Below are 12,382 nucleotides of genomic sequence, written 5' to 3'. Positions count from 1 at the left end.
CAGAGCTAATTTGCTAAATATACTTGCAGGAGGTAGATGAGGGGGCAGATTAAATCTTATTACCCCTTTCAGATGAGAAACACTGAGCTCTGCTCAGGTATGAGAACAAGAGAGGAGAATTAATTCTAACTGAATGCATTTATTCTCATACCTGTTGTTCTAACACCAGCACCAAGTGAGCTCAGGATCCAACATAAGAATGATTTGTCTTTTATTCCCTTGACACTGTTGATTTAAATAAAGAGGGTGGACTGTGATTACTGCTGTTTTTACACAGAATTAGGGGTTTCTGGGTGTGATGTTGCAGAAATCCTCTTAGTCACAATATCCTGAGGTAGAATCACCTGAGATATAACAATGAGTCTCAACCACAGCTGAGTCTTGGTCCTAAGGGAATGATGTTTCAGAACTGGGCCAGGTGGATTGGTCCACTTTGGCTGTTTTGATCAGCTCTCTGCCTGCAATAGACAATGAAAACCAATAGGAAAGGGTCAAACTCATAAATACTAGGCCTGTTCTGTTAACACATATAATAGCTATTAATTGCCTTTCTTCTGAGGAGCAAAAGGGCATGTACAGTCAATGCCATAAGTAATACTGTATGATGTTATACTAAGATATTAATAAATCTAGGCTGGTTCAGGCTTTCCTGATGCCATAGATGGGATGTAGATTGGGAAAGGACCCCAAGTGGGCCATAACACTGACTTGCACACAGAAGATTACTTTGGTGTGTGGGCTCTTGGGAGGGACAAAGGTCATAAAGTCATATATTTCAGATCTGAATCTGGAAGAATCAAGGCACTGAAGGCATTTTTAACATCCCAGGGACCTCATAGGTGTGTGTTCAGGCGTAAGTGAAGATTAGGACTGCCGTTTAACTAAAAACAAAAACTAAAAATTCCAGGGGGTGTTTATATGAAGAGAAGCTTTAGGACACATCCCACGGCCCCTGACAGCAGCAAGAGGGGATGTGTATATACACATGCTATATTAAAGATTCGGCTTCTGGATTTGAGGCTTTTAACAACCACCACCACCACCACCACCACCTAATACATTTTAACTGTATAGAATGGTTGCTCTTTAGAAATTATGCTGTGGGTATGGTAGTTTAATCAGTACCTTGAAGTTTTTCCTTTATCTTTCCTATAGCTAATGGTTTCTGTAGAAAAAGACCAATTGATTTCTTTTTAAAATGTTGCTTCAGGGTGCAGAGACTTTTATAGGTCATGTTTCAACTTATAGGAAATTTTTATAGTTCAAATATAAATTACATTAAATGTGGGCTTTGTAATGGAGTTAAGGTTAAGTAAAGTTCTGACTTTCCTTAGGCTGTTTATAGTGTTCAGGAGGCTCCTGTCCTGTTGAGATAGGAGCTATGTTAAAGCAGAAGAATGGTCAGGGTTGGGTATAATAAGGAATGCAGGAGGCTCAGTCTAATTATTGTAATTCTTGAGATGTAGAAAGAGATGCACCAGGGCTCTATAATGCTTTGTTGGTGGCAGAACCAGTGTTATGAATTAGATTGTGCCCCCCCCCCCCGGAAAATAATTTGAAAGTCCTAACCCCTGGTACTTAGGACCTTATGGTACTGGTGACCTTATTTGGAAATAGAGTCTGCTGGGGTGCCTGGGTGGCGTAGCGGTTAAGCGTCTGCCTTCGGCTCAGGGCGTGATCCCGGCGTTGTGCGATCGAGCCCCACATCAGGTTCCTCCACTATGAGCCTGCTTCTTCCTCTCCCACTCCCCCTGCTTGTGTTCCCTCTCTCGCTGGCTGTCTCTATCTCTATTGAATAAATAAATAAAATCTTAAAAAAAAAAAGGAAATAGAGTCTGCTGATATAATTAAGATCAGGTCATCCTGGCTACAGAGGGCCCTAAATACCATGACTGGTGTCCATATAAGAGAAGAGAACACCATGTAAAGACAGAGACACAGGGAGAAGTTGGCCATGTGTTGATGGAGGCAGAGACTGGAATGATGCATCTATAAACCAAGGAATACCAAGGATTGCCAGCAACCACAGTCAAAGACCTTACCCACCAGAAGCTAGAAGAGGCAAGGAAAGATTCTGCCCTACAGGTTTCAGAGGGAGCCTGGCCCTGCCAACACCTGGATTTTGGCCTTTCACCCTCCAGGTCTGCGAGACAATAAATATCTGTTGTCTTAAGCCAGCTAGTTTGTGGTACTTTGTTATGGCAGACCTGGAAAACTAATACAACTGTTATGTCATTTGGGAGGCCCAGTACAAAATGAAAATGCAGGGTCCTTGTTAAAAAAATCAAGAATTCTGAAATGGTGACAGTAGATTATTGAACCAAGTTGGGGGCTTTTCTGAGCCCTGGGCCTTGAATGATTGCTCAGGTCACAAGTCATGAAGCTGGCCTTGGTTGCTGGGTTCTCAAAGTGCTGGATCCCCTTTGGCATGCAGGAAGTGGTTGAAGTGGATTATTACAGTGTGCACTGATTAACCACAGGAAACGCAAAGAACAAAAGAACACTCACTTCTTTTTCCTACGAATGGCTGTGTATGTCACACTAGCAACAAACAGAACTGCAAGAACTCCTGTGACAATCGCGAGACCAAACGCTGTCTTTTGGAGAGCCAATGTCCTCTGTGTCTCTGCTCCTGATAAAATATCAGATGGATTTTAATAGTCTGATTATTGAGAGGCTATTCTGGCTGCTCCTGGGTCCCTGGGAAGTTTTCCATCCAGGCTCTGGTGACTATTAATTATGAAAATGAAATGTACGTTTAACCCAAGAAAGTGCTCACTGTAGAGAAACCTTGTAGGGCAAGTCGTTGAAAGCCGATTTACTAAACGACCTATTCGCCAAATGACCCATTTTCCTAATGACCACTTTGCCAAGTGACCAATTTGCTAAAAACCAATTTACTGAAAATCAGTTGGTAGGACATTTTGCTTGTCAATAACTGACGACAGTCAAAGACCTTACCCCAGGCTCCCAATGGGCTATGGGACAGGGGTAGGGACCAAATAGTTAAAGCAAAACTCTAAAACTTGAAAAAAAAAAAAAAGAAGCCTCAATAATTTGGTGAATTGTCATTCATTTAATTAGATTCCTACAAAATGGCCTGCTTCTTGTAAGTTCTCAAGAAGATCGTGGGCAGTGGCTTAGAAGAAGGGAAAAGGGTGTCCTTTGTACTCCGTTCTAATTGAGCATAGTTGTTTTAAGTATAATAAATCACTGAGCAGCGTCTAGTTCTCTCTCCGCAGAACAAAAGCTGGCCAGTGTTTGCAAACTGAATTCTCAGAGATAATTCCGTTCTTTCTTTATATCACCCAGATTTAAGATTTTGAAGTCTTAAGAATTAGCAAACTTATTTACAGGAACCACCTCCTTCCCCCTTTTTTCAGCAGTGAGTGGAATGGTGAGGCTTCATTCCTCCCCTGTGAGCAGATTTCTTCCAGGCACCAGCAAGGACTGAGTTGCTGAAGGAAGGCTGCTTTTCTGTGTCTAGAAGGGGCATCAGGGGGCAGACTGCATGTGATTTCTGAGGATCAGAAGGATTATTGCTTGACGTTTTCTATGGAGAGCCTTCCTTTTGCCACAGGCATTATATGAAATGCCACCAACATGTGGAGGAATTCCCTACTTCCTCTGTTATCTGTTTAGAGCTGCTGCTATCTTGCACTGGGGGCACCGAAGCTGCCAGGGAAACAGGATTATTCTGCTTGATTCTGCCACCAACCCCCCACTTCCTTTTCTGATTCTTTTCTCAGGACAGAACAAACCACACTATCAATTTTATGTTGGTTGTTTTTGTATCTCACCTGGCTGCTGGTCGTATGAGTTTACAAGCATTTCCTGGGTGACTGCCAGGGAGCCATTGTGGGGTTCTGGGGTAACCGCCAGGAGCTTACACATGAGTGGGTAGATGTGGATGCTGTCAAAAGGCTCAGCTAGGTGATTCTTCTTGAAATTTGGCCCAAAAGCTCTGAAGATAGTCTTCATGTCCATGTGGACATTATCAAAGCCATGATCTCCTTTGTTGAAATATATTATAAGTCGCTGAAAAATAATAACAAAAAAGCCATTTTAGTTTCCAATCCCCTGAAAGAAAACTGTCCCTTATTGTCATGCTTGTCAGATCCAGGAAATCTTTAAAAATTTAAATAACAAGGAAGGACACTGCTCTGCAGTGCCAAAGAGAAGAGGGAGGAATGAAAGATCTTTAAGAAAGAGAATAAAGAAACCATACCCATTGGACACAGCAAGAAGATAATACTGACAATACTAAGAAGCTCAAACATAGTGCCTCTGGTGATGGCCTCATGTACTTTGCAAGCTCCTTAATCCTGAAGAGAGAAGAGTAACACCTACTTCACTGCACACCAAAGCAGGCAGGTGGATGGGGATCTGAGAAGTGAGCTCAGTGAGAGTCACTGAGACTCAAAGGATTTTCTGCCTAACGGTCAGTTCAGAAGGTTCCCTATTCCCTCAAACCTGGTTGGTTATGTTGGGAATGTGACTATTGCATTAAATCCCTTCATATCACTCTCAACTTGTTACGTCATGAACCAGGCTTACAAAGAGGCCAGTGACTATTGAATCTCTCCTTGGCAAGACCTTAGCTTTGGGCACACATTATCAGTGTTCTGGCTTGTGTGAGGGATTGCAAAATATCGATAAATTGTTGCATTTTACTGTGACTATTTCCACCAACATTAAACAATAACCTTATGAGTTTTCCCATATCTGTTATACTCTGAACTTGTAGCAATACAAGAGTATATAGATTGCAGACATGCTTATAATGTTCAGCTCCTGTTTGTAGCCTAGGACAAGCGTTCTTCAAGTTATACCTGGGATGGTCTTCTGTCATGTACTGTTTAGATATCACCTACGCTTTGTTCTGCCATGAATTATTGGTTGGTAATTTACAAAAACCAGACCACCTCACTTATGTCTCACAGTTAGCCTTGATTTTGGTATTTTCTTCTTTAGATTTGCTTATTTTTTCATAACGGCTTTGTTGAGATATAATTTGTACCATACAATGTACCCATTTAAAATGTACAATCTGATGATTTTTAAATTTTTCTCAGAGTTGTGCAACTATCACAACAATCAATTTTGGAACATTCATCTCCCCAAAAAGAAACCCTGTATCTTTCAGCAGTCACTCCCCTTCCCCCCCACCGACATCTCCCCTTGCTCTAGACAACCACCAATCTGTGTTCTGTCTCTATAGATTTGCCTATTCTAAACATTTCATTTAAATAGAATCATACAACATGTAGTCCTTTGTATCTAATTTCTTTCAGTGATCATAGTGTTCTCAAGGTTCATTCAAGTTATAACATGTATCAGTACTTTGTTCCTTTTAATGGCAACGTAATATTCCATTGTATGGATATACCATATTTCATTCATCCATTTATCAACTGATGGACAATTGGGTTGTTTTTACTTCTTGGTTATGAATAATGCTGCTATGAGCATTTGTGTATAATTTTGTTTGTGAACAGGGTTACTTATTATTCTTATCATTATTATTTTTGATATGTGCAAAGAAGAACCAGCAGGTGGGTTTTTTTTGGTGAATCTACTAGTGATCTGTGCATAATGATCAAGCACACAGGCTTGGGTTCAAACTTCAGCCTTATACTTCTAATCCAAATCACTTCTCTCTAGCTTTGGTTTATTCCTCATTAAAATGGGGGAGATAAGAGTATCTTTAGGGGCTGGGAAAACAGAAATGAAATAACTCATGTTAAAATTTTAGTACAGTTCTGGACAGGGCCTTGGTCAGGGAGGGATGTTTGTCATTATTATTGCATAGTGGTGACATGGGACAGGGTTGGTTGGGTGGGATATGGGTTTGGGGATGGGGAACACTTAGTGGATTACAACTTATGTTTTAATTTTTTTCAGAACTGTTTCTCTCTAGAGGCTGTCTCTCAGACCCAAGATGACTTTATTCATTTTAGAATCAACTCACCCCATTGATGTTATAACCAGAGTCGGCATACATCACGATTGGCAGGACCCGCTTGTGTTTAGCAAAATGGAAACGTTCTGGGAATTCCTCCTTCTTGTACACATTGAGATGAGGGTGTGCATTCTTCAGCGCTTGGTAAACAGCTTCCTCTTGTCCCGGTTTCGGCAGAAGCATCCCAAAGCCACCATAGTCCACAATATCAAACTTGACCAAGTCCCAGAACTTGATGTAGTTAGTCAAGAGGATCTCAGTGACGTTGGGCTTCTTTTTTACTGTGGTCATGCCATGGTCTGATGTGATGATGACATTGAGGTGCTTGGTCAAGCCGTGCCTCTCAATGGCATCCACCAGGTAGCCGATGGTTCTGTCGATTTGCTGAATGATCACCCTTCTGTTCTCTGTCTCAGGCCCAAATTTGTGTCCCATGTTATCTGGCTCTCCATAGTACAGAGTCACGAAATCAAAGTCTTCCTTAGTGAACCAGTTCATGACAATATCGATGTTCTCCCTCCACTCTGTCTCGTTGCTGTCTGGGTGAGTGTAAGACTCCACCAGGGACCGCTGGACAGCCTCCCCTTGATACTTTGCACCTCCCCCAGGATAGTGAAATGATGCCGTCTTCCTCCCCTGCAAACACAAGAAGAAAATTCTATCAGCGCTGTTTCTCATATCTTTTCCATAATAAGTGAAGCCTGAATGTTGATGTCCCTTAGTCAAGAGGCGTAGAGAACATGTAAACTTTGGAGTCAGATGGGATTGGACTTCATTCCTGGCTTCACCAGGATATCATCGAATCTGTAACACCATTGATTGCAAGACATGTTATTATTTTATGTGGTACTAGAAGAAAAATGCTGCCAGTTAAACCATGACACTCCACTGATTATAAGATGCATTCCAACTTCAGAGATGGCAAAATGAAAAAAAAGTTCCTGGAATGGAGGAAAAATGGTACTTTCTATGTTGGTGATGGTGAATACATTCTTTAATCTCTTATTGCTTCAGTGTTTCTACATGTAAAATGCCAAAAAGTTGATGTTATTTTTATGAGGATTAAGCCAGATAACTTTAAGATAAACTGTTGGGGACTGTGTTTTGGCATATGGTAGGCACTCTTTTCTTTGCCTCCAGATATAGCAAACCACCATAAAGAGTTCCCCGATGTGTATAGTGGACAGTTAACATTTTTGCCCGCCCAGCACCCATTCCCCCTCCACTAGTTCAGAGAACCCTGACTTCCCCTAGAGACTCTGCCCTTGCTTCACATCTGGTTTGGGATGTGTTGTTTTCACATCAGGCTCCAGAGGTGGGATGTAGTTGTGGCCTGGCCAATCAGAGGACACTGCATCCGCTGGCCACAGCAGTTGGTTCAGCCTTGGGCCCTGTCACCGTCAGAGGCAATGAGATTTGGTCTTGGGACTTCTGGGGAGGAGGAGTAAGGGCTAGAGGAAAGTTTTGGACCAGAAATGAGGTTGTTTTAAAAACACACATGATTGCAAAGTAAAAAAAAAAAAATTCTTTTTTTTTTTTTAAAGATTTTATTTATTTATATGATAGAGACAGCCAGCGAGAGAGGGAACACAAGCAGGGGGAGTGGGAGAGGAAGAAGCAGGGTCATAGCGGAGGAGCCTGATGTGGGGCTCGATCCCATAACGCGGGGATCACGCCCTGAGCCGAAGGCAGACGCTTAACCGCTGTGCCACCCAGGCGCCCCCCCCCGCCAAAAATTCTTAAGTGATCTCTCCAGCAGAAAGGTGGTTGTTGACAAAGCTTGGTAAAATTGTTAGGAAAAAAATAATTTTATGTGTGCTCACCAGTGGGTTAACAATGAGATGGACACATCTCACTAAATAAGTCCTGTTGTTGCAAAGCAACTCCGCAACCAGGACATGGCACACAGTTGGGGCTCAATGAATTTTTGGTTTAATGAATGAATGACCTGCTTATTTGGGGAGCAAGTACTTTCCTTTGCCTCGGCAAAGCTATTAACTTGAAGGCTGTACTGTGACACTTCCTCTATCACCCATGATTTGGATGTCCTCAAAAACATAAAAGTTTATCGGTTTTAGTAGAACCAAGGATGGTGGTGGTGTCACTATGTTGATTTGGTGTGGAGAATAAATGACCAGGAAGAATTTTGGGATAATGGCACCTGGGTTGTGGCTATTTGGTTAACAAATGAGCGGAAAAGTATAACTGAGAGTAATGACAAAACTTCCAATGTACTGTTTGAGAGAGAGAAGCAGGAAAGCAATTTGGAGGTTGTAGGGGATGCTGTTGGTTTTCTATCCACATCCCCTTATGGGGCTAGTGCACTTACATTCGCTTCAGCTGGTCCATGTTCTGGAAAATTACCTTCAGCCAAGTGGCCAAAACTTGCCTCACTTGGGAAGGTATTCTATCCTGCTCCTTCACTCCCAGCTGCCTATGGCCAGTGATTCACTGATGGGAGGACAAAAGACCAGCTTCCTTGCCTCAGGTTGGGATAGCATGGGGGTTCAGTTCATGCTCCAGAGCTCTCTGTGGGATTAAGCTGAAGCTGGTCTCTAACTGCAACCACAACTCACTTACTTTCTTTCAAACCCTGCCCTGTCAGTTTACCTCACTCCCATCTGCTGAGAGCTCTCCCTCAAGGCCTTATATGCACCAAATCCCTGCCTCAGGCTCGGCTTTTTGGAAGCTTGAAATAAGATAGAAGTCTTTTTTTTAAGATTTTTATTTATTTGAGAGAGAGAGATAGAGATAGAGAGCAAGCACAAGCAGGCAGAGGGGCAGAGGAAGAGGGAGAAACAGACTCCCTGCTGAGCAGGGAGCCCAAGGTAGGGCTCAATCCCAGGACCCTGGGGTCATGATCTGAGCCGATGGTAGATGCTCAACTGATGGAACCACCTAAGCAGCCCAAGATAGAAGTCTTAATACTAAATGCTTTGCAAGGCTCCAGAAGCTCTGCTATCCGTTGCTATAGGTGAAATATTGTACCCTCTGCCCTCCAGCCTTCATTTTCTATCATGTGATTTAGTTTTATATTCTCTAAAGCACTTTACCCATTCTGAAATTATCTTAATGTGTTTCTTGTTTACTGTCTATTTCCCTCCCTTAGAATGTGAGTTCCATGAGATCAGGGGCTGTTGATTTTATTGACCACTCTTTTCCTGGGACCTAGAACAGGCCTGGCTCAGAGTAGGTGGTAATTGTTGGTTAAATGCATATTGAATGAATGCATGAATCACATCTCCTTTTGTGGGTGCAAAGCCCATCCTATTCCTTACTCCTGATTAACTTATGGAAATAGTTACAGAAGCTCTTTCTTTGTTGGGTTCTAGCATCTTATTTGTAATCTCTTCAGGCAACACATTTTCATTTCTGATAATAGAATTTCTATGGTTGCTTTAACTTGCAAATCCTCTAATATTTATTTATTGCATTTCTGATTGGCATTACTCATAATTCTCAGTTTTTAGCGATGGTACTTTGTTTAACTTACATATAAATTGACTTTGCTCTGAAGTATGGAATTGGCTGGAAGGATAAAACTTTCAACATTTTGTAGAACATAGTTTGACTAGCTATTTTATTATCTAGAATAAACGGACATTGACATTATGAGGGACTTAGGCAGCTCTGCATATCCAGTTGACTTCTTGATGTTTTGCATGTGAAATCTCAGATGTTCCCAGCTTGAAATTGTCTTCTTGTGCTGTGTTCTCAACATATATCTTCTTTAAAGATATCTCAAGCTGTAGTCTTAGGAAACTCTGATTTTTTTTCACTTTGGCCCATAGGGATTTTAAGAGTTATACTGCTCCGTGAAACAAGCTTCAGAGAGAAATGTATGTTTGAGTGTGTACACACACACACACACACGCACACATGACTCTGTTTATTTGGGACCCGTGATAATCAAAAGTGCTATTTTCAACAAATACTTCTGAGAAATAATCTGAGCACTTAATTGGATGCAAAAGAGTGGGTATTTACTATTCTACCCTTTAATTAGCATAATCAGTGTTTCCAGTAGCAATAGCAATTGGAAAATCGCTGGTTTTATTAGGTTCATTATTCTCCCTTAGTGTAGTGTTGCATCAATGTGGCTATTACTCTTAAGTTGCTTTTTTAAAACAAGAGTTGGTACTTCCTATAGGCAAAATCCTTTGGTTTTGTACAGAGTTTATCAAACTCCTCAGAACTAATCATTAGAATAGAAGTTTCAGTTTGGTTTTGCATTTTGTCTTGTCTCTTCCTTTAGGACAGAGTGAATGGCACAAGGTGCACGTTTTAGGAAGGCCCTTGAACATTTCATCATGGTTGTGCTTTGTTGGGGAATATGAGTGATTTAGGGAAAAGAGTTAGTTCCTTCTTCTAGAAAGTGATTTGGTGGAAAGAGATAGGTTCCATGTATGTGAAATTCAGAAGTCAAGGTTGATTCTGAGTGTTTTCATTGCTTTTCTGTGCTCCAGAGGAGTCACTGAACAGAAGGAGCCAGACAGCCAAGATTCTGTTTTCTCCCCCTCCCGCACACTTTTGGAGGTCAGATTATTATTCTTAGAACCTTCATGATGCATAATAAAGATTTGTTTTGGGCCAATATTGGGATGAATGATCTTGTTATTAATGCTCTAGGCAGAAGCAGCTGGCACCATCTTGCTCGTAGCTCTTCCAAGTTTGGAAGCTATTGTCTAGGAGACTTGGCTTACAGTGAAAACCTTAGCTGCCCTCCCCACCCTCTCTCCAAATCCCCTCCTGGTTGTTGCCTACCATGGTCCTGATACAGACTCTTGGCAGCCATGAGGATCTCACTCAGATCATCCCCTGCCATTTCACTCCTTAATGCGCTCTATAGCTCCTTCATGGAGAGGTGAAACATGCCTCTAGGTTTTCATGGTTTTCCTAGGTCTTGAAGTCATGGCTGCCTGCCTTTCTCTGAGGATTAGGACTTCTGAACTTGGTGAACCACTTCAGCCATTAATCACGTTCAGTTATCAGGCATGCTCATTTAAAATCTGAGCTTGCTCTAAATGGAGCCCCTCCATTCATACCCTGACCATTAGTGAAATCCTGCTGGAGTGTGGATACGTTCTTGGACTGTGAGTAATGGATGCAAAGGTGGCCAGGAATCCCATCTTTTAGGCATCATCCACAAGGCATGTCAATTCTTATATATCTTGATGGACTCTGGCAGTGTTAGAGTTATGGAAGGAAAACATTTTAGTCCCATTAAAGGTGAATGCATCAATCTCCACAAAGCCCTCCTGGAAGAGACTCAGGAGAAGGATGGATTTTCCCAGTGATGGATACAGGTCAGGCCACTCCCCTATAGTCCTGCCTGGTAATATAGATGGGCCCCTGAATGACATTTAGGGCCAGTTGGTATGCTGTTACTGGGGGGGGCTGACCTGGGGCCACAGGTTTGCTCTGATTGCAGCAGCTTTCCTGCCAGCTCCTTGGGGAGCTGACCAGTGGCCCTGTCCCATGGCAGGAGATGTCAGTGGTAGAATGAGATATACCAGCTTGACTTTCACTTGCCAAATGCATGGCATCTTGTCAGTCGTCTGGCCCTGCACCAGATCCTGTTTTTGCACAACCACTTATGAATTCAGCAAAGAGGAAGAACACTCTGATTATGAATTGAACAGAAGGAAACAAAGTCCTGAAAATAAATGATAATGAGACAAGAACCATGAATAAGAAAAACTACAGGAAAGAATGCTACCAGAAGCCTCATGCCAATGAACAAATACTGTAGCAAGAGACTAGAGAGGCCCTGGGTTTTGAACAGAGAATTAATGAAGACTGCCCAGACCTCCCTAGCAGCGAGGCAAATACGTGATTCACTATGAAATCCACAGCTAAATGTTTTGGCCAGGGAAGAAATATTATGTTATGGTTAAGAGTTAAGAGTTACTGAACCCAAGGGCGCCTGGGTGGCACAGCGGTTAAGCGTCTGCCTTCGGCTCAGGGCGTGATCCCGGCATTCTGGGATCGAGCCCCACACCAGGCTCCTCTGCTGGGAGCCTGCTTCTTCCTCTCCCACTCCCCCTGCTTGTGTTCCCTCTCTCGCTGGCTGTCTCTATCTCTGTCAAATAAATAAAATAAATAAAAATCTTAAAAAAAAAGTTACTGAACCCAGAGTGAGTTCAAATCTCAGCTTTGCCTCTTGCTTTGTGACTTTGAGAAGTTATGGCACTGCTCTGTGCTTCAGTTTACTCACCTGTTAAGTGGGCATGATAGTAACACCCACCTAAGAACTGGTATAAATTAATAAATTTAAAACACTTAAATCAGTACTAGGCACATAGAAGGTGTTATGAATGTTATTTCCTTGAGGGGACAGAATTTATTTGCATGGTTTCTGCCTCAAAGTTAAAAATAATGTGACAGAAGAGGAAGGAATCTAGAGCCCAACAGTTAAGG

General features: G+C 42.2%; 1 protein-coding gene across 1 annotated transcript in view; it reads right to left on the bottom strand.

The window, feature by feature from the left end:
• LOC117804084 (ectonucleotide pyrophosphatase/phosphodiesterase family member 7-like) overlaps positions 1 to 12,382 on the bottom strand; it is a 33,200-nt gene that overhangs the window by 1,067 nt on the left and 19,751 nt on the right. Inside the window, exons 3-4 of the mRNA XM_034669575.1 lie at positions 5,972 to 6,598; positions 3,801 to 4,038 (exon numbers count right to left, since the gene is read on the bottom strand). Of these exons, the coding sequence (XP_034525466.1) occupies positions 3,801 to 4,038; positions 5,972 to 6,598 (865 nt within the window). The remainder of the gene's footprint in view (positions 1 to 3,800; positions 4,039 to 5,971; positions 6,599 to 12,382) is intronic.

Source organism: Ailuropoda melanoleuca, chromosome 10 (genome assembly GCF_002007445.2).
Source record: "Ailuropoda melanoleuca isolate Jingjing chromosome 10, ASM200744v2, whole genome shotgun sequence".
NCBI lineage: Eukaryota > Metazoa > Chordata > Mammalia > Carnivora > Ursidae > Ailuropoda > Ailuropoda melanoleuca.
The sequence above is the reverse complement of the archived record's forward strand: the minus strand, read 5'-3'. Positions and strand labels throughout refer to the sequence as shown.